The sequence below is a fragment of the Conger conger genome, chromosome 15, assembly GCF_963514075.1.
Source record: "Conger conger chromosome 15, fConCon1.1, whole genome shotgun sequence".
Classification (NCBI taxonomy): Eukaryota; Metazoa; Chordata; class Actinopteri; order Anguilliformes; family Congridae; genus Conger; species Conger conger.
In genome coordinates, this window is record NC_083774.1 from 16,503,829 (window position 1) to 16,531,584 (window position 27,756).

The window sequence follows — 27,756 nt, forward strand, 5'->3', positions numbered from 1 at the left end:
AGAAGTGCAGCCTGTGCTGCATTTCAGACTGCGCATGAAATGTCCACCCTGACCATCAGTCGATCATCCAACCATTTTAGCCTTAACGAACGCCTCCCAGTGCTTTGTAGTGGAAAACTGTTTCTCTGTTTAGCCGACGGCTGACCCAAACCTTCCACGGAAGTGAGAAAGTAAACCCTGTTTGTGGCATAAGTCATCATTTGAAATGCATCTGAAGGAACACGCGGCATTTTCATTCTGCCATGTTGCTGGTGGACTAACGTCCAATCCATTAGTCTGAATTACGAGTGTGCTGGAGAAGGGGGCATTCAGGACACAGCTCCTAGCTCAACATCTGCTGTCAATCAAAACGCACATTGATTTTTCCTGTAGGCAGTGCGGCACTGCCTCTCTTCCCTGGCCCCTGCTACAGGCGGAGACCAGTAGTCCCTCTGAAGTGCACTGCCCTGTAAACTGTCCATCACTGCACTCTACTGCCTCCTGTATATCACTGTGTTACACTGCCCACTGCATTCTAGATTACAATGCTGCAGGTGATGACAGGTGAAATTAATACAGCAGCAGGGGATTTACTACAGATATTATTGTAACATAACTTAGAGTTGCCTCAACAGCGCTGTACTTGAGATTTAAACCCACAAATATCAGTTCCCCAATTACAGTGCTGCATTGCTACCCCAAAGGGCCATTTTAAATTCGTAATGAAATTTGACTTCAAATGTATTTATTGCACAGCGTGTAGTATATAGTACGCTAAATTAAACATGACTCTTAGGAGGGTTTTTTATTCAACAGTATCGTACCTTTCCTCCACCGGTAATTAAGCTGGGTCCCTCTGATAAAGTTGCAATGAATTCAACAGACTGTCCGCATTACAGCCTGGGTTAGTATTGCGAGCGCGTCCCTCTCGCTGGCGGCAAATCGTAAAGGCAACGCTCGGCGTCTGCGCTTCCTCCGGGAGCTAATTGAATCAAGTCAATGGCACGAATGTCTCGGCCCATGTAATGAGGTTCCGTTCGGCACGTAGCCTCATTACGCGGCAGCGCTAATGCAGCTTACAGAGGACACCGAAACAGGGCAGCCAGAGGAGAGGCCTGTATCGCCTCAGCCTCCCCGGCTCTGTCCCTCCACGTACGGGCTGGTAATTCACGTAGCCCCCCTTCTCACCGTGGACATGATCTCCCAATCAGGCGGCCTGTAGTGTAGTGGTTAAGGTAAATGACTGAGACACGCAAGGTCGGGGGTTTGATCCCCGGTGTAGCCACAATAAGATCCGCACAGCCGTTGGGCCCTTGAGCATGGCCCTTAACCCTGCATTGCTCCAGGGGAGGATTGTCTCCTGTTTAGTCTAATCAACTGTATGTCACTCTGGATAAGAGCATCTGCCAGATGCCATTAATGTAATGTAATGTAATCCTGTATTCGTACAGTGTGAGAGACCAGGTGCGGTGGGACACGGTTGGCTAAATGAGTTTTGCGCGCTGGGGGGCAGGCGCGCTGAGCGTTACTGTGGCAAAGGGAAATGTTTCAGGGGCTCAAAGTTGGGATTCATTGGGTGTCCCGTCCTCCAGGTGGTTCGAGCCCTTCGTGATTCAGTGGCTGGATGAAAATGAAGATGTCTCCATGGAGTTTCTGCACGGAGCCCTGGAAAGAGACAAAAAGGATGGGGTGAGTGCCAGCATGCAGAGCACCCTATACAGGCGCGTAGATCTTCACTCCGGTCCGAACAGCACACACCTCACTCGACAGCTGGAGATCTCATTCAGCTGATAATTAGTAGAATCAGGCGTGCCAAATTATGGTTGAAATGGAAACCTACAGGACAGTAGATCTCCAGGAACAGGGTTGGGCAGCCCTGCTTCATAGAAAGGGAAATTATTCACTGCTGCATCACTACAGGGTCCTCTACAGGGTCTGCAGCAACAAAATCAGGTCTCCAGATGTTGTAGTTGTAGCACCAAGCACACTTTCCAGAGGTAATGGCCTGACACTTCATCATGCATCATAGCCAGTGTGGAGCTGCGTGCATATTTGCAGGTTTGAAATGTGTGTCATTTGTCATTCGGTGTTACGTTCTAAATTCACAAGCACGATTCGGCAAGCTCAGCAAACCTCAAGTGTAATGAAAAAACATTGGGCCAGATTTACGTACACGAAGCTCGCAGCGCAAAATGCGGCTTCTGGAGGACGTGTTGGTGCGGTCACAGTCTGCCTGAAACTACAGTCTAGAGCTGCCACGTAAAAGCTCATCCACTGCAGGACAAAATGTGTACATATTCCAGCGGTGGCAGCTCGTGTCATTTAAATTAAATTTGAGATGTATTATTGTTATGAGTTTGACTATTACCAGGATAGAAAGGGAACGTCGATTAAAAGCAGTGTATCATCGCATTTAGTCTACTCATATATTTTGGCTAGTGGCAACACTGATTTGTTTAAACTTCAGTTACTGTCACTACGGTTGAACATTATTTCAGTCACCTCCATTTGCTTCACATAATATATGTACATATTTTCTCTGACAAACACCCAGCCTTAATTATTGCTTGGCTGCAATCATTAATTAATATTTTTTTATAGTAATAGTAATTATTTACTATTAATAATCTGTTTGAAGATTTCTTGCTCTGGTGCGTGAAATGGTGCAAATTGTTGTTGCAAAGATTATTTCAGTGCATCTTTGAAGCCTAGGTCTGTGTCTCTATCTTGCACCCCTTGCTGTACAGAGGCGGAGAAATTTCATGCACAATTCCAACCTCATTAATTGCGTGAACATTCGTAGATTCAACGGAATACATAATCATCCACACTGATACATAATATCTCTGCCCTTTATTTGCGCGATCCACCCTTAAATGCATATGCATTACGGACATACCAGCATCTTGATCACACGCATGCTGTGGTTCCAGCCCTGTGCGCCAGTTTGATTTGATACATATGACCCATGTTTCCTGGGCAGAATGATTCATATGTGTGCCTGAAAATCATTGCAAAAGGCTTAAGTACATCTGGCCCATTGTGTTTGTATTGGAAAAAATAACACGTGCATTCATTTGTGAGTCAAAGTTAAGGACAAATATTGATCGAGTCCAAGGGTATGTTTGTATAATGAGCCACTACCTATTATACATATGCTTTCAACCATTGGCAATTAACATTAGAGGGGAGTACAGTAGAAACTGTCTCTGAGGATGGATTTACATTGCAGTGAATACCGTCAATAGTTCATTTACATGGATGAACACAGCTGTGAATGCATGCAGTACAGACGTCCTTTAGAGCGTGTCTTCCATCTCTCCCTGTAGTTCCAGCCCACGTCCGAGCACGCTCTATTCTCCTGCTCTGTGGTTGACGTCTTCACACAACTCAACCAGAGCTTTGAGATCATCAAGAAATTGGAGTGCCCCAACCCACAGGCACTGGCCCACTTCATGTGCCGCTTTGCCAAGGTGAGTGTGCGTGGCCCGCTGCCGCAGGGGCTGATGGGTAACGCCTCGGCAGCAGAGACGGCCCAGAGAGACGGGCTGTGACGGAGGGGGGCGATCACGTTGGAATGTGAAAAATTAAACGAATAAAAAGGCAGGATTTTCTGCAGGTGTGTGTGCATATATGTCTGCGTGTGTGAGCGCGTGTGTGAGCGTGTGTGTGGGAATGTGTGCGTGCATGCATGTATATAATGGCGATACTACTAAACCTGCTACATGCTTTTTTGTTAAAGATTACATTTCCTTCGGTTCAGTTCATTGTGGTGTTCAGCGTACGCTGTGGTGTGGGCCCTGTAAAAAAACACTTCCACATCAGTGTGTCCCGAGCGCTTGGGGAGTCCTTCTTGTAATTAGGCTGCAGGGTTGGCCTTTACCGAGAGGAGCCCGGCAGAATGGCCAATCTCCCTTCTGCTCGTGCCGATCTGGCCCCGGCCCCCCGGACCCCTTCCCACAGGGACGCGGCCCGAGAGACATCGATTCTCCTGATTGCATGCGTCGGACGATAAATCGCCACAGACTGGAGAGGGAGATAAATTTCCAGCGCTTTTTATGTTGAGTTTTTATTTGGCCCCTTATATTAATGGGCGGTGTTGTGCCAAGTATAAGCAAACGCAGTGTAGGTCGCTGAACATGCAGCGGGGTAGATCAATAGTGCTTAATGCATTTGTCCCAGATGCTTAAACAGGACACCGTGTTATACGGCTGTGACAGCGCTTTCTAGGCTTTTCTTCGGAAGGAAATCTTAATTCTCTCCATTCCAGCGATGGACGACCCATTTAACATAATGTCATTTTTTATGGCTTCGGGAAAAGAGGTGCAATGTGATTTGTTAAAAAGTTATTAATTGAGACTCCGCTACCATTGGGGAATGTGTCTATTTCAATGCGGTGCTAAATTTAATATGACCTATCCAGGCATTAACACTTTTTCACAGCAATAATGTAACTGTTACTACTTTCACCGTAATTGTTAATCACAGCCAATTCTGCAGCCAAAACAATTAATGTCTAATTAAAAACACATTGCAAACGGTAATTCAAATAATTGTATATTTTGAATGTTTTTCAGTAAATGCTATTATTTTCCACATCAAAACAACTTTAACTAATATTTACTGTTTAGTGGTCCAGCAATTTAACAGACTGCTCTTTTTTTTTTTTTTTTTTCAGACCATCAACAAAGTCCTTCTTCAGTACGCTGCCATCGTATCGAAAGACTTCAGCACCCATCTTAGCAAGGAGAAAGTGGTAAGCATAACGTACAGTCCTGATGTGACTTTCCAGGTTTTTCCGTGCACAGATGGCTTCTCAAGCCGGGCCTTCTGTGACGACCGCTGTCGCTCAGAGAAACTTCACAGAGCTCAATTGGCCGGGGCCTGCGGCGCGCTAACCCATGTGCAACGGAACCATGTATTTAACGTCATTGTGTGTGGCAGAGCTGAATTACAAGCACTTATTCCCCTTATTAAGCATGTAGTGCAATAGACGGAGCTTTTGTGACTGTAGGGACAGAATCAATGCATGAATGCACACAGCCCGCAGTGATGGTTATAATTACTGTGACGGTGCTGTAATAAGAACCGTGACATACATGGGTTTACAGAAAGGACAGGTGCTTATAGGCATGATAGTTCAGAAGATAAATGGCGTTACTGTAAACAAGGATTTAATTGTTGATTAAGAGCGTATCACACTTTGTGCACCGCTCGGGTTCTGTATAATGTACTTTTCTCCTGGGCTCTTATCCAAAGCGATTTGTACTGTTTTGTTCTTTACAGGACTGCTTAATGTAATCTTTATGTTGGATGATGCTGACTATCACAGAATTCTATGAATTCAAGTGATCCATCCACTCTGAGATCAAAGCTTGCATTACCCACTGTAAGAGATTTTATAATGCTAGGAATCCACACACCCAAATTTTTCAAGGAAATATTGTTTTGGGCCTTTTTCATGGTACAGAAAAGTGTTTGGATCTCAGGACTTTGATATGTAGATGCTTACTCTATGTCTTGGTTGTCGGATTATGTGTTGACGACACCAAGAGCATGGAGCAGGGTTAATAGCCAGGTGACTGCCAGTTCAAATCACATTTGCAAGGTATGCCCGTTAAGCAGATATGTTGCATTCTACACTTAAATGTTTTTCTCCTCTCTCCACAGCCCTGTATCCTGCTGAACAATATCCAACAGCTACGCGTCCAGCTAGAGAAGATGTTTGAGTCTATGGGTGGGAAGCAGGTGCGTATCCACTCTCCTCAGCTCTCCAGCTCTCCAACTGCATACTGCTAGTCCTGTACGTTCTGCCTTTTCCATGGGCAGGTAATGATTAGCGTAGCATCGTCTGTGTTTGCTATGTAGTGACCTCCATTTTCTAACAAGTGAAATGTGATTTTGAGAGTACAGTTTAGCAAAGTAGATTATTTCTTGTTAGAGTGTATGTCTGTGTTTGTCTGTAACTGCTCTTGTCTCTTTGTGGTTGTTTTTTGTTGTTCTTTTTACTTCTCTTGGCCTGGGGCATTCAGGAGGAAGGGGCTGTGTCCTTTTGTAAGGTGTGTCTGCACACAGGCCTGTCAGCTTCACCATCGCCATAAAAAAGATCGACCTCAAGCGCACACTCCCACAACCCCACAACCCCACCCCCCCCTGCCTCTGCTGTGCTCCAGTTCTGCGCATTGACCCCACCCCCACCAACCCACTCCTACAACCCCATAAGGAGCATGTGCCATAGTTACTTAGGTTCTTGAGCTGATCTGGTGTGGAAGACATGAGGGCAAATAGGAGTATTTTTAGCTTCTGTCTCTGCCAGTGCTGCATGTACTGGCTCATGTTTTCCCCTGCATTGTTTGCAGGTTTAGTTTTGTTCTGTAAGTAACTTGTAATCAGCTGCGCTGGCAAATATGGTTGTTGTTGTTGTTGATCGTCTCTGCACAGTTCCCGAGCTGCTGTTCCAAAACAACACATTAAACCGGAGAGATTACAGGATCAGTCAGTGGCATGGCAATCTGAAATGACTACACATCTCCCTGGCTGCGTTGTGAATGTGGAGATGGTGGAGTTTGTAGAAACGGCAGTGGCGGTGTGAAAATATCGGTCTCAGGTTCCGGGACTTGGCCCTTGCAGATTCTTTTCATCAGTTGCTGGATAACCTTTTAAGGGCACCTTATTTAACCCAAAAAAAAAAACAGCCTGCATCAAAGAAGGCCAGTAGAAGAGCATTTACCTTCATGCACCCTTAACTAGTGCTAGATTTCCACTGTTTTGCTCTAGCAGCCAGCGCTAATTTGAGTGATCAGTGGACAGAGCAGAATGGTGGATGGATCATTACCCTGAATGGACACACTGGCCGGGATTCAATCATTACATTTGTTCTTAACTTTGACTAACAATCGAAAGCACACTTTTTTTCCGCAAACAAACATTTACTTACCAGACTCCTGCTAACAAAGAGCTTTTAGGCTGGCCACACATACTACATCCTGTTGTCCACATCGCTGAAATATAAAAGCCATTTCCCATGAAATATGCATGTTTCTCCTTCAGCTCTTAAATAAGAACATGTTCTTCCATACCGCATTTGAGAGCTTAGCTCCGGAATAAATGTGTGAGGGAGAACATACATCACAGTGTATCTATGAAGCACTTTCATTGGTGAATTTCAGGTCACATGACCCCCCCACCACCCCCACCCTTGTATATGGAATGATTGGTGGCTTGAGTCTTTCATAATGGAATGTTGTCTCAAGCTCCATAAAACACCATTGGGTCCACAGGCATGCAACTCCTGCTTATTATGTTGTGCTCCATATTATGACTGAGGTGCGGTCGCTGCACCGTGATGAACAGTGCAGCTGTGGCACCCACATTTTATCAGAAAAGTGGTTGTTGTGTCACGAGATCAATCCACACACACACACACACTTAATGCAGAAACCTTCTGTTGAGTAACCTTGCACATACAAATAACATCTCCCATTGTGTTTTTGTGTACATTTCTTTTTCTGAAAATTAATTTCCTCAATGTCATCATCATGAGGATATTTGAGGATTTGCTGTGACCAAAGCTGACCGCATTCTCTCATCATTGTCCTGTCTTAAAGACAAGCGTCTGCTATAATTCATTCAGGTCTTCCTGGAGAAAGCGTAAGCTGCAACAGTCCAGAACTGAAGACACAGCGCATAGAGCCTGTTCTTATTGATCTGACATTTTAACATGCTGTAAAATGAGCCTCACTTTGCTCATCACCACAGATTTGTTGTTCAGTTAAGCAGTAATTACTAAGTGATGGTGCCTGTGTGTGTGTGTTGCCTTCATAAAATATTAATATATTTTTCATATGATATAATTCCTGTAATTTTTTCAATATGCACAGACTAATTAGTGAAAAGATAACTTATGAGATGCGCAGAATGAAAAAGGATTACAAGGAACAATTGTGTTTTACTCTCACCAGCATTTGAACAGAAGGAAAATAAAGCCATTCAAATACACAGCACTTGCCTCTAGATTTAGACCCCTCTTAGGAAATGATACACCATCTGGACTTCATCCGTGAGGGTCCCTGTTTACAGTCATTAATTTGCTCTGGAAAAGATAGCTTGAAACCTGTGAGATAAGTAGCAGTTTGGTACTTCCTGTGTCCAGTATACCTTTCCAGTGGTGTGTACAGTCTTGTAGTGCTAGTCTCCTGTCATTGTTGGAAATTATAGGCCTAGAGTCATAGGTTGTGTAAGCAGTTTGACTGAAAAACGGTGCCGTTAGCGCTTCTGAATTATGGCTTGGAGGAGCATGAGGCAATCTATTCACGTGGCCTAGCACGTCATAGTGGAGGCGTAGCAGTGGACAGTATAAAGATATAAAGGTTGTCCTCCCATCACCCTGCAGGGTTACTCTAAGTGGACTTAGCCAGTCGCCCCTTTCTAAGGGTCACGCAATGTCTCCAGCTCCTTTATCAGAGACTTATGTGGGTGCCCGCCATTTTAGTTCATCATTTGTTCATCTTTGCCCATGGAGACACTGGGCTGCTCTCGCTAATGGAGGCCTGTCCCCCATTAACTGACCCAGTATCATCTTACCCTATGCTTATGCTAACATCAATCATTTATTTTTTAACAAATGTACTGTATGCAGCATCTTTTGTTTAATTCAGTTAGAGGTTGACTTAAAGCAACTCTATCTGATGATAATTTTGTCTAATGAGCATAGCACTACAGTAAAGAGAAATTGTTGATGCCATATATGAATTATTTATGTTTTGATCTGAGCATTTTATGAACGTGGCCGTGAAGTATTTTTGTTTTATGATAATTGCTTGGTTGTCGGGAATAGGAGTCGTGGGATTCATTAAGCCTGTTGACTGTTGATAGAGTAAGCTGATACAGCCATTATTGTGAATATAAATGTGCTTTCCAATGGCAGTGTAATGACTATGGGCCCATACAGTTACGCCCACTGGGCATCTATGACTCACCATTACTTCATTTAAGCACGCTCCATTTCCAAGAAATGGGAATCATGGTTAAAATTAATCACAGAAAACCTTTAGTTTCATTAAGGCTTTATATCTGACATGGATTTCAAATTAAAGCCATTGAATGTAAAATTGCATCATTGATTTAGAATACAGTGCTTGTCCATCCAAAACAAATGCTGCTATTTTTGATCACACTTTTTAAATGTTGTGCACAGAAAGACAGTTTTCTTGGTTCATGTCTTTCTCAATATGCTGACTCATAGGCGGGGTCAACAGTCCTTAAATATTCCCATCATAATGTGATTCTGCCAAAGGCTTGAACACAACAGATCTCCATGGCCGAAACTGCAATCTTCAAACCTAGGTCTCTGAATGCTAAGCTATTATAGTTCTCCTGAGAGCGTCTCATCAGAGCGGAGTTTTTGATTTTATGATGGGGATACGACCCCACAGGAACAGTGTGTGAAGGCCACCACAGATGCCCCATCATTCTTAGATAACCCATTATGCAGTAACCAGGCGGACTGCCAGAGATAATGAGAAAAACCCATTTAATTCATTCAAAATAAATACTGAGGGGGATGTTGCATGTCAGAGGTTACAATGTGACTACAGCAGGTATGCATTTACACCTGCCTATGATTTATGCATTTAATGCAGTGGCAGTTAGTGCAGTGTTATTTAAGTACAAAGGACATTGCCCCCACCCACCCCACCAAAACAAAACAGAAATAGACTGTGTTCTTCCTTAAAATGGCTCTAGACACACAGGCATATTAAATGCCCCTCTCTGTTCCCAGGAGCAGAGGTCTATTCGGAAATCAAAATTAATTTGAATGGGATACAAATACACTGTGCATACCGTCAGCCCCGTAAGGAAGGCCTTGCCCACTAGATGTCATGCGCCACAAAGCCTCATTTCCTGTTGACTCCACCCTTTGTATTGAGTTTGGCCTTGCTTTGATATTTATCAAATTGCAATAAAAGACTGTGAGGCAGTCGAGCCCCTTTCCCCACCGCAGTGCGTTTGACTGAAGGGCTTGCTGAAAAGAGCCAGGGTCGTTTTTCTGGAAGCCGAGTGGCGCGGACACGTCCGTCTGGTCTCTCGGGGCCGACCCTCACCTAGCCCCTTGTCAAAGCTGACCTTTCTTGCGGAGCGCCGGGCACATTTTAAGAAGTGTGTCCCTCTTACAGCTGGATGCCGAGGCCAGTGACCTGCTGAAGGAACTGCAGAACAAGCTGAACGCGGTCCTAGATGAGCTGAGCGGTGTGTTCGGGTCCAGGTAAGCAATGGTCCTTTCTGCTGGTCTCACTGCAAAGCAGGCCGAAACCAAATTACACCATCTCCCTGCAAATCAAATAATTACATCCATCCCCAATACAGTAAAGGGACAGAATTCTTAACCCTCTGATGGGCCAAAAGTGACCTGACTAAGTTCCTATTTTCTTTGCATAGCTTGTGCATCAAAGGGTTAACATGGTTTTGGGGCGGCTTGTAGCGTATGGGTTAAGTTACATGAGTGGGACCCACAAGGTTGGTGGTTCGAATCCCAGTGTAGCCACAATAAGATCCACACAGCCGTGGGGCCCTTGAGCAAGGCCCTTGAGCAAGGCCCTTAACCCTGCATTGCTCCATGGGGTGGATTGTCTCCTGCTTAGTCTAATCAACTGTACGTCGCTCTGGATAAGTCTGCCAAATGCCAATAATGTGATGTAATGTAATGTTTTGGGCATTAGGCACTCTGAATACACGCAGTCAACAGCCATACCACACTGGAGGTGTCTTGTGCCAAACACCTGAAGCCCTGAAAGCTATGTTTGTAGGCTAGTGGGCACTGTGCTGTAGCAGGTGCTTTAAGTGGACTACATCTATGTAGGGCTTTTATCAAAAGCATTTTACAATTAATGGCCTGCCATGCAAGGCACCGACTTTATTTCTCAAATCCTCACACGCTGTCTTCACAATGATCCCATTGTATTGAAGTAGGGGTATTAATCCCAGCACTCATCCCTGGTCAAAAACCCGTTCTCTTAAACCAGTGCCCCCGGTCGCACCCACCACTGCACCCCTCCCCTCCACAACTGATTTGCTGTGCAATGCTGAGCGTTTCCTGCTTACCTCGTTTCTTCATGCCATCGCAATAACAAAAGGTGACTTCAGTTCATATTCCCGCTTAAGCTGAAGAGAAAGTAGCTGTCATGCTTGGGCGCATATTGGTAATCTGCTGATTGGTGTTCAGCGTGAGATGTATTATAATACACAAAATAAGCCCCAGCAGTCAGTGTAATCAACAGAATGGGCTGGGTCGGTCAGTGGGTGGGCCCCAGCAGTCATTAGCGGTAATGCATGCCCGCGTCAACAGCCGAAATTGCCGCTGTTGTCTCTCCCCCCCTCCTCCCGCAGCTTCAAGGCGGTAATTGAAGACTGCGTGAAGCAGATGAACCAGGAGCTGGTGCAGATGAAGGGGAACGGAGGGGCGAACAAGAGCAACGCAGCCATGGATGCCGAGGTGGTGCTGAGACCCCTGATGGACCTGCTGGATAAGAAGTACGGCCTGCGTCTGCAAACATCGTTTGAGCCACACAAACACCCCACTTTCATTCGCCACAGCAACATGCCACAAACACCCTGCAGCCCACAAACTCCCATTCGAGCTGCACGTACACCCCACTTTCATTCTCCACAGCAACACGCCATAAGGTTGCACACTGCAAACTCCCATTCTAAGTGCCTGAGCACCCAACTTTCATACTCCACAGCAACATACCGCATACCATACCGATTCAGTCCTCAACTACAGTATTACTGATGACTAAATGCTTGCACGCATTTTAGCAGTTGCATGTACTTTTTGGTCATAGTTACTGTAAGGCTAAATACTGAATGAGATTAGGTCTAGTCCTGTACAGACAGCATATGCATTTATTCTTCAAGAAGTGGTACATTGTAGGCGTCAGTATTTGGTCGAAATGTTCTGCTGATTGACTTCTGTAATGGCCTTTGCATACAATTGTCCTGGAGTAAATTCTGAAGTTCATTAAAAATATAATAGTAATGATAATATGTGAACTTCATATCTGCTTGTGAAATTGCCTTGTGGACCCTTCATCAAAGCAACATTTAGGCCAACAGGGTATTATTGGGAATCCTCTTAATCATATGCAAATGTTAAATCCTTTCCAGTCCAAATTTTTTTTTCTACCTCCCTAAGCCCACAAATTCATAATTCAGGAGGATTAGAATGTAAGGCCGTAGCATTTACTCCACATATTGAGGTTTATTGAATTCTGACATTCATGTTTTTTTGCGGTTTTTAAAGGTCTGTGCCTGTGTAAATATCTACAGGCTGCAGAAATAATATGCAATACAGGTGTCAAGTCAGATATTTTAATAATTATCCAAGACATATTATCAACAGTGCCCTCTGAAAGTGCAACAGGGAACAGTAGAGTGAATATTCTTAAGGTATTTGGATTTCAGATCAAAATATGAATGAGACAAAAGTCAGCTTTAATTTCATGGAATTTACATACCCATATGTTTTACCATTTGACAGAAATTGCTGTTTGTGTGTTGAATACCCCCAGTTTCAGCTATGCAAATGTATGTTAGCAAATCAATTAAAAAGTCAATGAAAGCAATAAAGTCTAATATCTGGTTGCATAGCCCTTAAATGTAATAACTACATCTAGTCTATAACTCATTGACGTTACCAGTCCCTTGGTATCTTGGTCTCTTGGGTCTTTCCAAGCCTTTACTGCAGCTGTTTTCAGTTTATCTGGGTTTTGGGGAGGTTCTGTCTTCAGTCTCCTCTTCAGCAAGTGAAATGCATGCTTGATTGGATTTAAATCAGGTGACTGATCTGGCAAGACCAGAACTTTGATTGATTGAATGCATTAGTAACATAGACAGTGTTTTTGGATCATTGTCTTGCTGCATGTCTTGGAGGAAGTGCCGTGAGATTGGAAGGGTTTCTTTGTGCATAGACAGGTTTTCCCCACACTTTTGGCTTTCCATCACTTTGGTAAAGGTGTATTTTGGCCTTATATGTCCATAAAGCTTTGCGCACCTTCCAGAACTCCTCTCGCTCATCTCTGTATTTTCGGTGACTTCTATTCTGACCTTCAATTCTTGCTGCCGAGAAGAGGTTTGCAGCCTGCAGTGTAGGTATAATTTCAAAGTCTCTCAAAGTCTTCTGTGGACAACGGCTTGTGATATTTTCGACCCCTGCCCTCTGGAGACTGCTGGTGAGGTCATTGACTTTTGCTTTAGGATTTCGCTTCACAGTTCTTGGGATTTGTCTGTCATTGCATGAAGTTGACCTGTATAGTGTTCATTTCCGAATTCACCAGTGGTCAAGTCTTTCCAAGCTGCTGTGTTTAATACAACCATTTTTTGTGCCACTCATCTAAATTACTTATTCTGTCCACTGTTCACATATTCTGTCCACTCTGATTACACTGTAGTCCTCTGGACTATATGATGGTGTATTCCTAATGACTCCAAATGCATTCTCTACAGATTAAAACTAAAACCAAGACTAGATACTCGCTGCTGTTTTATATGACCAATCTATGCAAAAGGAAAGACCTAAGCAATAGTGAACAGCTGTCTCCGTCAACTTACTCTTGCACAGCTGAAAACGGTGCATATAAAAATACCATGAAATACATTCATCTAAATTTCGCTCTATTGTCCCCATACTTTTGGAGGGCACTATATTGCAATTAGTGATTTGTCTGTATGGTACTTCAACTAAACCAGTTTCTTGTGATTTGTAACTCAATTTTCAGAAACGTTTGATTTAATTTCTGAGAATGAGCCATTTCATTCTTTGCCGTTTGTATTGATGCTGTGCTTTGTCCTATCCTGCCCTGCAGTTTAATTTTATTTGCTAAGATCTGCGAGAAGACTGTTCTGAAGAGGGTTCTGAAAGAACTGTGGAAGATTGTGCTGAACACCATCGAGAGACAGATCGTGCTGCCTCCCCTAACAGATCAGAGTGTAAGTTACCACAGACCTTTCACCCCCTAGAGCTTAGGCTACATAATTAACATACATATTTCAGAATTACAGTAATATATACTATGGAAATGCTGGTGAAGTTGTTCGGCCTCAACTATGGGTGTCTAATATAATAGTCCTAGAGGGCTGCAGCATCTGTCGATTTTCTGTGCATTCCACATACCACGTTCCGCATACACGTTCTCAGGGCCTTAAATGACCACTGAACCTAGAAGTCTAACTTTTACTGTAGGTACTGTATAATGAGGAACCATATCATCTGTTCTTCACTCATTCCACATGCGTATGCTAAGAGCGCTCTTTGGAAAGGGTGTTAAGTGATAATATCTGGTCTAGCCCTAATGACTCATCTCAGTGGCAGCATGTGCAGTGCTTGATTGGAGTTGAGAGGGCAGGTGATACTGTGGATGTTTTCCAACAAATCTCCTCTGAGGAAATAAAATGTAAATATTTTCCTTTTTCAAGCAGCAGGGAGCGCAGATGATATTCAGTGCTGCCAAGGACCTGGGACAGCTGTCCAAACTGAAGGTATGACTCTTCCTCACTGCTGGTGTCCCATTGGACAGTCAGCCATTCCCACTGCTGGCATCCCACAGGTCAGTCAGCCATTCCCACTGCTGGCGTCCCACTGGTCAGTCAGCCATTCCCACTGCTGGCATCCCACTGGTCAGTCAGCCATTCCCCACTGGTCAGTTAGCCATTCCCACTGCTGGCATCCCACTGGTCAGTCAGCCATTCCCACTGCTGGCATCCCACTGGTCAGTCAGCCTTTCCCACTGCTGATGAGATTCTGGTTTTGCTGGAATTCTGAGGGACTGCTGCTATCCTAAGAGGGTGAACATCTTTCTCTGGAACCATTTCTGAAGATCTTCCTTCTGATGGTCAACGCTATGTTGGACTTCAACAAAGCCTTCACAAATCATTCACTGGTTCTGAGAATTTATCATTGAAATGCAAGTTCAAATGCATTTAAAGTTGATATCTGGAGATATCGTGGTAATATTACTTCCTACTGTGGAAAAGTTTGTATTTTCAGAGATAAGTAGGGCATTGAGGTCATTTTAAAATAACCTGCTAATCAAACACAGCTCTTTACTGTCTGATTAAATATTTGTACTTTTCAGTGAGACTACATCTTGTTGAAAATATTTAAAACCCTGAAATATGTTTATAGAATCCATGCTTCATTACATCTTGCTCTACGCTGATGATTGACGCAGGGTTCTTTCACAAATTAAATCGGTGTTCTAAAATATACACAGTTATGGCTGTATTTGTAGATTAGCCTATACAAGGGCCATGAGGTATTTCTGTGAGAAGAACACAGTGAATGTGTTTGGTTGGACAATGAGCATTTGGGTATTGGTAAATAAGCTATGTAAGGGCCATGAGCTTACCTACTAATCATCTCACTTTGAGCTTCTTATCAGAGCCCTTGCTCTTCTTGAATGTTTATAATTGACCGACAACTTAAATTAGCTTACATCAGAAATGCATGCAGTATTACCCTGCTGAAAAAAACTGCTCAGGCTAGGTTTTGATACCACTCGTAGCTGGTATTTCAAGCTGATGATAGCTGGATTTTACACCAGGGTAGATATTAACTGCACTGCTACTGCTTTCATTAACTAACATGGTTTTTCAAACAAAATACATGGTATTTTTAAGGTGAACTATAATTGCAAGAAGTCATATGTGCAGGCTTCGAGCAGCATTTTTCTTAACTGACTTAAGTATGAAATTCTATCATGGTTTTCAGCTGGGCCTTTTACATAAAGCTCTCATGTTGCAGTCCTTTCCGTTCAGATTTAGTGTTCCCCAGTGTGTCTTCCATTGTTGATGTTCCTGCAGTGCATTCTGGGTCAGCACCTCTCCTCCTGGGAGGGACTTCTGGTAGAGGGGAACTGGGCTGAGTGGAGACCGAGCTCTCAATAGAGGCATTGTAGTGTGGAGAAGACTTCACCCAGTTCCACTGCAATGTCAAATGATTCATGGCTGAATATATAATTTTCATATAGTCTTTAATCATGCCTACACTTTATACATTGTGCACACTTGAAACTCAAGCATAATGATTAGCCATTCTGAATAAAATTGGATCTTCTGCCAAGGCTTATATCTTTTAGCAATCATTGAATTGGTCCTTCAAGCAGAGTAATTTATCCTAACTATATTAGTTAATGAACTATAATGACTGGCAGTGCCAGGATCAGGACCTATTTGTAAGGCCAGGAGCTATGGGTTGACTTTAATAGAGAATAATAGGCAGACTTGGACTTTCCTAATCCCAGCCCTGTCGGTATACACTCACGCAGCGTTAACACCTAATCAATAAGATTCGACAAAGCATTAAAGCCGTTGCATGGGATTCGCTCTTTAAAAAGTGACCTTTAAGGGAGGGAAATCGATGAACAGCTTCTTTCGTGTTAAGAGTCGTCCCTGTTTGATTAAAAAAAGCGGCCTGAGTAGGCTCAGCGTTAGCATTAGAGCGACGGCGGTGGGAAACCCGGCGGATCGCACGTCAGCCCCCGCTCGTCCTCCGTGGCCGCGCCCGGCGCGAGGGAAGCGTAATCACCTCGCTAAGCAGATCGTTTGCGTGACACACGTTGTCTTGAGGTGGGCGCTGATCTAGGGCTGCAGTTTAGATTGGATTAAATGCTGCAAAGATGATCGTCTCAATTGCCGTATCGATCGTGCTCTCCCCAAGCTATGTACTCGTGTCCGTGGTATTTCCGGAGGATTAAATGTGCTCCCGTTTAAGAATGGGGAGATTCGCGAGGAAAGCATGGATTTGCATGCATCTGTTCCGCTGCCAGACTCTACAATATAGTCGTATTGCTTTGGAATGTGCTCTTGTTAAAATGCACCAATATTTTAAATGTATTGCTTCTTGTCTTTCACATTTATATTTCAATGACAGTAATTTAACAGACTCTTATCCAGAATTACTCTCAATCTTGGAATTGTATGGGGTTTCAAATTCTGAGACTCTATAGGTCTAGCACACTGAGGAAAATATTTTCCTACGAAGAGAACCAGTATTATCAGTTACACTTTCCTGCAATGCTTTCAATAGTAATAATGCCTGATATATGGTTTTGACCCATCAGGCATGTGAACTTAATGAGTATGTGCTTGTTTTGATTTAGTTTTTTGTATTTTCTTGCGTGTAGGAGCATGTGATCCGAGAGGAAGCTCGAAGCCTGTCTCCCCGGCAGTGCGCAGCCATGGATCTGGTCCTACCCACCATCAAGGTACCCATCATGCACTGCAAAGGTTGCACGTCTCAAACAGCAGATCTTCCTCTTACCTGTTGAACCCGTATGTGCGTCTCCTCTCCTGCTCTCGGTACAAAGCAGTAGCAAAACACAACATAATTATAAGCATGCAGGCATCGTCTTTGATGCTCTGAGACAAAAGCGTCCAGCAGGTCCTCACCTAGCTTTCTTAATGGAGTCCTCCCCCTCTGGAATGCTGATGAGGAGAATTTCTGCCCCCTGATTGATCCCAACAGGGCGGAGGCCTCCTCAGGGAATGACAAAAATCAATTATATTCCACACGGTATCAGGTCACTCCATCACGGCACAGCTTTAGCATGACCCACTATGCGACATTAAAGAAGCACAGTGCCTTTCTCCGCACGTACGCACTAATCAGTACCCCACGACACGTACACACCAATCAGTACCCCAGGACACGTACGCACCCACCTGTACCCCAGGACACGTACGCACCAATCAGTACCCCAGGACACGTACACACCCACCTGTACCCCACGACACGTACACACCCACCTGTACCCCAGGACACGTACACACCCACCTGTACCCCACGACACGTACACACCCACCTGTACCCCACGACACGTACGCACCCACCTGTACCCCACGACACGTACACTATGCCACCACAGAGCTCAAACCTTCCTGCAGTTCCACATCATAAGGAGTGTGACTGAAATGCCAGGTGTCTAGTGAGGCCACATTGTCTGCATTTAGAAAAGAGTATGAAACAGAGCCTTCTTCTGGTAGAGAGACAGACAGAGGGTTGGACCAAATGCTGAAACCGGCCAAACGGCAGGGTCCGGTATTCAGTGGATATTAAGTTCAGGAAATTAAGAGGGAAGCATGGTGTATTACCAATGTTATAGCATTGTACATTGGAATGGGAAGGGAGAGACAGGTAGAGGGAGAGAGTAGAGTAGAGGAGAGGAGAGGCAGGAGAGAGTGGGAGACTGCCAATGATTTACCACGCACTGAAGGTTCAATAAACCCTGTCGACAGGGCTACTTAGCTACCATGCAGCAGGAGCAGTGGGGATGATCTCTGATTAAACAGGGAGAAGAATGAGAGTACTACTTTAATCCTTTTAAACTGTCTGTGTGATGGAGAGCTGTTGGCTTTGCACCAAGCGTTTGTGGACACCATGGAAACAAATTATTCTGAAGTAATTATGCTACATTGTGTTTTTAAAATATATATATATTTACCTGTGGACATAAAGTAAATGAAGTTGAGCATGTACTGATCATGGGTGTGGTTTGGGGACAGCACTCTTAACCAGGGCATGGTTGGGCAAGCCTTGAGTAAAGTGTCTACAGTACAGGTGGGTTATAAGGCAGGTGTGAGGAAATGTCAGTGTCTATACTGAGACTATATTGGAAGAGATATGAACAGTCATACCATGTGCACAGGCTGCTATTACAATAGGCTACTATAGGTCCTTGTAACTGGCTTGACGAGTTGTGTGGCCTTTAACTTTTGATAGACTGTTGTTTGAAAAGCCAACTGATTTAATTTTGTGCTTCCTGGAGTGTACGGTAATTCATTTTAATTTGGAAATGTTTGTAATGTTAAAACCCATAATGGGCCTGATATACGAGATGTTGTTGGTCATTTCCTTTTGCGATCTTTAATAATGCTCATGTTTCTGAATGGAACATCTGGAGAGTCCAGAGTCCTGGAAGACCTCCCGAGTGATGCTTCTTGGCAAGGTTCTTCCTCGGTGAAAATACATGTCATGGTATATTCACCAATGTAGGTGATTTATCTGTGGCAATTTTACAGTTGGTGGCACTGGAATTTAAAGGGATTTATCCAACTAACTCACTCCCTACTTGATGAATAGGATCGAAAGCATTAATGTTTGACAGGTTTTATGAGTTCTTATCATAATCCCATGAATAATTCCAGAAAAGCATACAAGTAATAATGCAATTACATCTGTGTTATTATTCATTTATAAGCGCTTTCCCTGATGGTCTCTATGTGAACTAAACACTCATAAGCTTTGCGGCAGGATTTTGAGATGTGCCAAGTAGTCGCACTGTGTTTACTCTGGTAAGAATCTTAGTTATGCATCTACAGCACCTGACAAATCAATAAGCGCACTGAATGAACCAGAAACACAAAAGCCACAAAGCAAACAGGACACACCGTTAATCTGCACACAAGCCCTGCCCACAGATAACCGCGATCTCATTGTCCTCACATTGCGGCTTGTGTTTGCCTGATGTAATTGGTAAGTGAGGTCTGCAGTAGAATGAAGTAGCAGTTGTGACACTGACATGGAGTATTTTGGTGTAGGCCTTGTGTCTCCACCTCTTTTTGATATGTTAGGCCGTGTGTACGTCTGTCGGCGTGTCTCAGTCTGCAACGTGATAGCACAGTGGGAGCAGATACTCACCTTCATTTTGTGCAGAGGAAGGGGGGGGTAAGGGGGGTTCAGGTGACGGTTGCGACAGGACTGATATGAGGTGAACCTCATCTGTCTTAATAAAACTGCAAAAACGTTTTTATTATTATTATTCTTGCCTTTTCCCTTCATGCTGCTATCAGAAGTGCATCACACTTCCCCAAGCCAAAGCTGTGGGGTAATAGTGCAATTCTTCTATTTATAGAAAGTTATGTGTTGAATGTCACCCTGGAATTATTGCAAATACTGATGATTTTTATTGTTATGGTTACAAATACAGTTCTGTTTTTCTCAGTGGTGGAATCCTGTCAGGGGGAAGCTAGATGTATGTATATGATATTTTTGTGAACAGACAGGCAAACAGTGAGATGGAGATTGAAAGTGCAAGACTATGCACAGGCACAATAGGGGTGACATGGCTCAGGCAGTAAGAGCAGTCGGTCTGGCAGTTGGAGGGGTGTCGGTTCGATCGCCCACCCGGATGTGTCAGTGTCCCTGAGCAAGACACCTAACCCCCAAATGCTCCTGATGAGCTGGTCGGCGCCTTGTATGGCAGCCAATCGCCGTTGGTGTGTGAGTGTGTGTATGAATGGGTGAATGAGAAGCATCAATTGTGCAGCGCTTTGGCTAAAGGTGCTATATAAATTCCAACCATTTACCATTTACAATGTACTGAATGTGCGCATACTGTGTGCTGCATTCTGCAGATGCCATTTACTGTATTTTGACATGAATAGGGACTGAATGGTTTCTGGTCATTTCTACATAGCAATATTTCCACGCTGGAGGAAACGGCCTGAAGAAGAACTACTTGGAGAAAAGTCCAGAGCTCAAGTCATTGAAGTATGCTCTTAGCCTTTACACACAAACTACAGATGCCTTGATCAAGAAGTATGTAAGCACCCAGCCCTCCCAAGGTAAGACTACTGCTGTATGTTTGGTTTCGTTTATTTGAGTTGGTTGCATTTATTAAATTTGTTCTGTCCTTTTACTTTAAAAGGGCCATTTTGAAGATGTGTACTTGTTTGAAATAAGTTTTTTTTTTTTTTTCAATACAGTTGTTTGGAAATTGAATACAAAAGACATCTTAGGCTGCTTTCATTATTTGTAGTGCAAATGTAAATATGATATCCATAAAACCAGGCCGAGTGTCCTCTTTCAGCCAGGAATTGTGGGGGGTGGGGGGTGGGGGGACTTAGCTTTTAGCTTTTCAGCGGCAATATAGCCATAGAGACTAAAAATAAATAACAGTGTAATTTACTGCACTCTATATTATATATAGTGCTCAGATATTGTCTGCCTTGTTTTGTGGATGTGGAAAATAGTTGGAGTTTGTGAATTGTGTTATTGCATTTGGGTGGTTTGTGATTTTTTTCAAGCAGTGAAATCACAGATTTTCCTTCAGTTGCTACTCATTTGAGGAGTGCTTTACAGCAAAGATTTTAAAAGTTAAAAGTTGTTACTTTTTAAAGACTGTGTTAGGTCATGTTCTTCAACCAGTTGTGTCTCAGGCTTCGGAAACATGCAGTATGTCAATATGCACACTCGAATAGGTTAGTGTCCACAGCAAAATCTTTTTTAAAGAATGTTGTGAATGAGACATGCCAATATTCATCCTCTTGGTGCCTAAAAACTTTGGCGGGCCCCAGTGCAGTGACAGGAGCCAGACTGGCACGGGGTGTGATGGCACTGGGGACAGGATTACAGCGTCTTAGGCATCTGTGTGCTAACTCACTGTAGTAAATGGTGCCAGCTGCAGAGTCGGTCCTGCTCAGATGGATGGAAAATAAGCCACTGCATGCAGTTTAACTCAATTACAGACAAGCAAGCTTGCATTCTGAGCTCCTGTTCCTCCAGAGTATAAGACCCATGCTCTAATTGGAAGGCCTCCATAGTTTATGAACACACTTACTGCTTGCTCTCATTCCATATGCCTGTCAACAATTCCTAACAGAAATTATAATGTTTATATATCTCGAATGTGTAGGAATGCTGTCTGCGTAGTTTTACAGGGATGGTTACTTGAGCCAAGATAATATCACTATGTTGTTTATCAGTGTGTTTCTTGGAGTAGCATTTCCTTGTTTTGGCTTCTTGTGTGCACCTCTTGCATTGTGCACCCAAATATTAATCCCAATAAACACTTATTTAGTATCTATTCTGTTGTATACTGTGTGGTATGGTTTCGAGGAAGATTTGTGCTTGGTGTCTTAGAAGTAGGTATAGCTATACCCTGGAGTAAAATCCAGATATTACCAGCTTGAAATACCAGCTGTTTCAAAACATAGCTTGAGCTGGTCAAACCATGTTGAGTATAGAGCAGGTCTAACTGGTCAATCAGCTACCAGCCGTTTCAAAACCTAGCTTCTGATTCGGTTAACCACAAAACCATGGAGATACAATAATGATTCTCTCAGCAATATAAATGACCTTAATCAGGAGGCAAAAAGAGTCTCACCTCTGGATGTGTCAGGGTAGCGTGTTTGCTGATCATAATGCCTCAGTCGCTGCCACATCTACATGTCTGTTTGTTTTTGTCCTTTGCTGAGAGCTGTGTTTGAACAGTGGGATTAAATAAACTGGGCCTTGCTCACTGTTGTGGGGAATGCGGCTGGCATCCCTGCCACAGTTAGTCATTCCTGCCCCAGCGAAGTTTCAGTGGGCGGCACAATCCTGGCTCCGCTGTGACCTTTCCTGCTACAGCATTACCAGAGGGGGTAGCATGGAGCAGCATGATGTCATTTTCCCCTCCGATGAATTTCCTTTGACCCACTCACTGTTATTTTTACCTTTAGTTTTTTGGGGGGTTTTTTTGGCATTTCCTTAGAAGTGTTTGCTGTTTTCTCCTTGTGACGAGAGAGAGAGAGAGAGAGAGAACCCAATGCTGTCCTGTCAAATGTAGAACCCCCCCCCCCCCCACTTACGGAAGCTTCATGCGCCCACCCCCTTTCCGCTGGCCGCTGTGTGCTCAGCAGTGTGGATGACTGCGTCTTCAGTCTCAACGTAAAGGGAGTCTTTGACTGCTGATCATGCCTCTTTGTGCCTCAAAGGATGCTCGCTTTACTGGTATTTCACTGTTTGAAGAGTAGGTTTTTTTGGATTTTAAAATATTTTTTGTTGTTCGAGAACTGCAATGCTGTAATTTACATCAGATTGTTACATCAGCATTACAATATTTTACATCTTAAAGAGCTACTTGCTGTGGCACTTCACCTCTTCAGAGACAGCCGTTTGGCTTTAGTATACTTTAGTTTTGCTGTTGCTTACTCACTCTGCGGGGGCAAAGGCAACCCAAGGATGGACACTCATCCATGCTAGTCACGCTAATGGTGATGACAACCCGTCAAAGGTGGTAATAATTAGTCATTCATGCATTTCATCTCTTCATGCCAGATGAAGAATAAGGACGCGGGGAGGGTTGACTATTTTGGGAAAGTAGGCAATGTTCAAAAGAGATCTTTTGAAAGCTACTGGTCAAGACTTCCTGTTCCAAGAAACAGAATGAAAAAAAACACAAAGGCCTTTTTAATTTAGTGTGACAGCTCCATCAATGACAGTGTTCTAAAACGACCGGCACTTGAAAGGCAGTGCTGCCACAGCCCACTTCCTGTTCCTGGGCATTTGTTCAAACCACAAAGTAACCTTACAGTGAAGAATCTCAATTGATCTGCCAAAAGAATCACGGGCTCGTTCCTCTTGGTGTGTATAAATAGACAGTACAGCTCCCAGCAGTATCCCCACAGGTTTTTCACAAGTCCATCACAGCCTCGCGAAAGATAAAAGAACTTAATGAAATGTGTAATTAACTTTGGGAAATAGATGAGGTTGGCCAAATTAATTTGCAGACTTTTAAACTTAACCGTCTTATCTGTGATGAATCCATTTCCAGCCAGACAACAATTATCACATGCAGAGATGCACTTGGTGTTTGGAATTAGTGTCAATAATCTGACACTTTGTTACAGAAAACCTTGTTCTACTCTTGCAAGGTATGGGCGAATTTACCCTGTTGTTATTCTGTATCTGAATCCGGGTGCTGAGGATTAAGCAATGTCTGAACATCCAGTTCATTTCTCAAATCTCATGTATTGATTGAATCCAGTAATTCCACTTGATGAGATTTATAATTCTGTAATTCCCAAATAATGCCATGCTCAGACTACATATGTACAGTAGTCATTGCTTTGCTTTAGGATTTTGAGAGAGAAAATGTTAATATGTTATGGGAGTTGGGTAGAGTCTGGTCCAATGGTTCAATATACTTGATTATGCTCGGGAGTGTTCGGTCAGATTTAAGATCTGGACAAATGTGGTCATTTTGGAAGCTTTGCCATAGAGAAAAATGTTTATAGGTTAAGCAGCAAATCAGATGGTTAGGGCGGGGGGAATTACTGTAGCATGAATAACTATGGGAGTTTAAAGATGTATCACTTTGCTTAGTGATGCTAATTATAAGTGATTTAGGTGGGTTGGTGTGACAGTCCCTGGATGTTTATCCTTGCGGTGTAGAATGTGAATAGGTAAGGGTTAGAGTTCACTCACTGCTGGGCCATATCACTGAACAGTAAATGACCGTGATCTAATTGAGTGCACCGTGGTGTCCAGCACAGCTCTATATTTTGCTTTCAAGCTCCAAGCACCAATGCTTCAAGAGAGGAGAGATAATGAGAGAAAGTAGGAGCAATTTACCAGGCCCCTCTCCACTAGCTGGGCTAGACAGGCTGTGAAATATCACCCTGCAACACACCTGACACCTCTCCACATGTGCTGATATAGCCTTAACTACAGCATCTCCCAGTGTCCTGATCCTCTATATGTGCTGATATACTACAGCATCTCCCAGTGTTCTGATCCTCTACATGTGCTGATATACCCTGAACTACAGCATGTGCACTCATCCTCTATAAGTGCTGATATACCCTGAACTACAGCATGTGCGCTCATCCCCTACATGTGCTGATATACCCTGAACAACAGCATGTGTGCTCATCCCCTACATGTGCTGATATACCCTGAACAACAGCATGTGTGCTCATCCTCTACATGTGCTGATATACCCTGAACTACAGCATGTGCGCTCATCCCCTACATGTGCTGATATACCCTGAACAACAGCATGTGTGCTCATCCTCTACATGCGCTGATATACCCTGAACTACAGCATGTGCACTCATCCTCTACATGCGCTGATATACCCTGAACTACAGCATGTGCGCTCATCCTCTATAAGTGCTGATATACCCTGAACTACAGCATGTGCACTCATCCTCTACATGTGCTGATATACCCTGAACTACAGCATGTGCACTCATCCTCTACATGTGCTGATATACCCTGAACTACAGCATGTGCGCTCATCCTCTATAAGTGCTGATATACCCTGAACTACAGCATGTGCGCTCATCCCCTACATGTGCTGATATACCCTGAACTACAGCATGTGCGCTCATCCTCTATAAGTGCTGATATACCCTGAACTACAGCATGTGCACTCATCCCCTACAAGTGCTGATATACCCTGAACTACAGCATGTGTGCTCATCCTCTACATGTGCTGATATACCCTGAACTACAGCATGTGCGCTCATCCTCTACATGTGCTGATATACCCTGAACTACAGCATCTCCCAGTGTCCTCATATAGCTCGGTGTCATCTTGTTTCACTTTTTTTTCTTCAAGAAGATACTTATTTTCTGAAGCTTGATACCAGCTAATTGGAGTTATCCATCAGGCTTGCCTATTCATGTTTTCAAATTTTGTCAATTAGAAGTGTGAAGGAAATGTCAAGGATGCATCATGGCCGGTTCTTAGGAGCCTTTCAGCCAAAGTGCAAAACGCACTAAATGTAATGCTGTAACACCATGTGATATGTGTTTTTTCTTTCTGAAATTGCATAGGCACTCTTCTTTAATGTAACTGCTGAATATTTCACTCCAGAGGCCATTAACTTACAGTGCTCTTCATAATGTTTTGCAGACAGATCCGTCATTTATTAATTTGCCTCTGTACTCCACAATTTGAGATTTGTAATGAAAAAATTTGGTTAAAGTGCACATTGTCATATTTCAATAAAGGCAATTTTTATACATTTTATTTTTACTTCATGTATGCACACTCAGTAAGCAATTTATTAGGTAGACTTGTACACCAGCTTGTTCATGCAAATATTTAATCAGCCAATCATGTGGCAGCAACTAAATGCATAAAAGCCAGATGTGGTCAAGAGGTTCAGTTGTTGTAAAGAATGGGTAAGAAATGTGAAATGCGTTGTTTATGAGAGGTCAGAGGAGAAGGGCTAAACTGGTCGGAGCTGACAGGAAGGTGACAGTAATGCAAATAACCACACATTACAACAGTGGAATGCAGAAGAGCATCTCTGAACACACAATGCATCAAATCTCTAAGTGGATAGGCTACAGCAGCAGAAGACTAATAAGTCTAAAAAGATATTCTAGTAAATACCTAATATATTGCTCACTGAGTGTATATACAGCCATTTCAGGTAAAAATGTTACACTGGGCAAAGTGGCAGTGGGGTTATGGTTCTGGCACCAAAAACCTTCCATCATATTAATGAGAATAATAAGAATTGACTGATTTTCTTAAATTAATAACATCCAGAGCATTCCCATTAACCTAAGCAGCATTATTTATTTAATTTCATGCTCTATAAAAGATTCACTTTAGTTTTCATGCAGTGGTGCATCAGTGCAGCTAATAAACTGTGTTTGTAATGGTATTTTGCACACAATGTGGCTTGACCATAAAACCATTGACCATTGCTTCCCCCCTCCGTTTGGTGCAGCAGGTAAAGATGAGCTTGCATGTGTAGGCTTCATGTAGTAATGTAATGTAATGTAATTCTGCTGCAGGTAACAGTGAATTTGCCTCTTTTCATTTGCTGTGGTAGGTAATGGCAATCTTGTTTGTATTGACTTGTTGTGGTCGTTAGCCTAATAGCAATCTTGTTTGTAATTACGTAATTTACTCAGCTTTCTGAAGGCAGAGTCCAGTTCTAAAACTATTCTTTGTGCATACAGTATGCAGTTTTGTAAAAGCATAGTACAAACTAACAATTAGATCACACTGGAAGTAGTTGAACTACAGCAAAGCTACCCTAAAGAGAAATGCAGCTTTTAAAACTATAATTACACCAAAAATGTAGTTCAAACTATTTTGTGAAAAAAAACAAAAAAAACAATCTAAAATGTATCATCATCATATTCCCCAGGCATGATGTGTGTGTTAGCAGTGCCTTATTTTTGTACATGGGGAGAGCCAGCCCAGCAATGTGTTGACTCTTGGCAACTATACTAGAGCAGACTGATTCTCAGGATTAGAGGAAAAACAGAGGGACGAGGTGCTATTTCGCCAAAGGGGTTTGGAAAGACCTAATATTGTATGGCAAAAAGTAGTGGTTCATTACTGTAGTTGCTATACCTCAAAATTACAAAAAGTCGTTAACTACTACAACCACTACACACATTTGAATGTCGTTGAACTACTATACCAACAAACCTTTGCAATACAGTATGGGCTTGAACTGCTAGTTGAACTACACTACGTTACATACAGTTAAACCACTCCTCAGCATTGACTGTATGCATGTTCCTCTTCCTTGTAATGTAATATACCGTTATCATAAAACCCCTGTAACTTCAGTCATCTACAGTCAAATAATGGCTGCTTTGGTAGTTATTGAAAAGGCAATGTGGAAGCATGACTGTAGTGCTGACAGTTACTTGAATTAAATGAGACTCACTGTTGTGTTCAATTATTTGAGTCAACATTAAGGGCTAACTGAATGTCAATGAAGTTAAACGAATCCAGTGTTTCCCAAACCAGTTTGCACTTGGAGGAAAGAAGCCGGGCTGGTGACCCATTGGTCATTGATTGCTTTGTTTTGTTTTGGGAACTCCAGTGCAGACATCCAGTGGATCGGTGGGTGAGGTGTCCATTCATTTGGACCTCATCTCCCATCCTGGCACCGGGGAGCACAAAGTCAACGTGAAGGGTAAGCCTGGCAGACTCCAGAACTCTCCGTCAGAACCCGCAGCCCTCATAAATGTGTTTA

At 43.2% G+C, this 27,756-nt stretch overlaps 1 protein-coding gene across 2 annotated transcripts in view; it reads left to right on the forward strand.

Moving 5' to 3' along the window:
• The window catches only part of LOC133111186 (protein unc-13 homolog C-like), a 95,814-nt gene that overhangs the window by 64,983 nt on the left and 3,075 nt on the right, over positions 1-27,756 (forward strand). For both annotated transcript variants that reach the window (XM_061221351.1, XM_061221350.1), the window contains 11 exons: positions 1,572-1,668; positions 3,309-3,452; positions 4,658-4,735; positions 5,650-5,727; positions 10,155-10,243; positions 11,365-11,508; positions 13,842-13,965; positions 14,458-14,514; positions 17,160-17,240; positions 20,451-20,598; positions 27,604-27,696. In XM_061221351.1, coding sequence (XP_061077335.1) covers positions 1,572-1,668; positions 3,309-3,452; positions 4,658-4,735; positions 5,650-5,727; positions 10,155-10,243; positions 11,365-11,508; positions 13,842-13,965; positions 14,458-14,514; positions 17,160-17,240; positions 20,451-20,598; positions 27,604-27,696 — 1,133 coding nt within the window. The remainder of the gene's footprint in view (positions 1-1,571; positions 1,669-3,308; positions 3,453-4,657; positions 4,736-5,649; positions 5,728-10,154; positions 10,244-11,364; positions 11,509-13,841; positions 13,966-14,457; positions 14,515-17,159; positions 17,241-20,450; positions 20,599-27,603; positions 27,697-27,756) is intronic.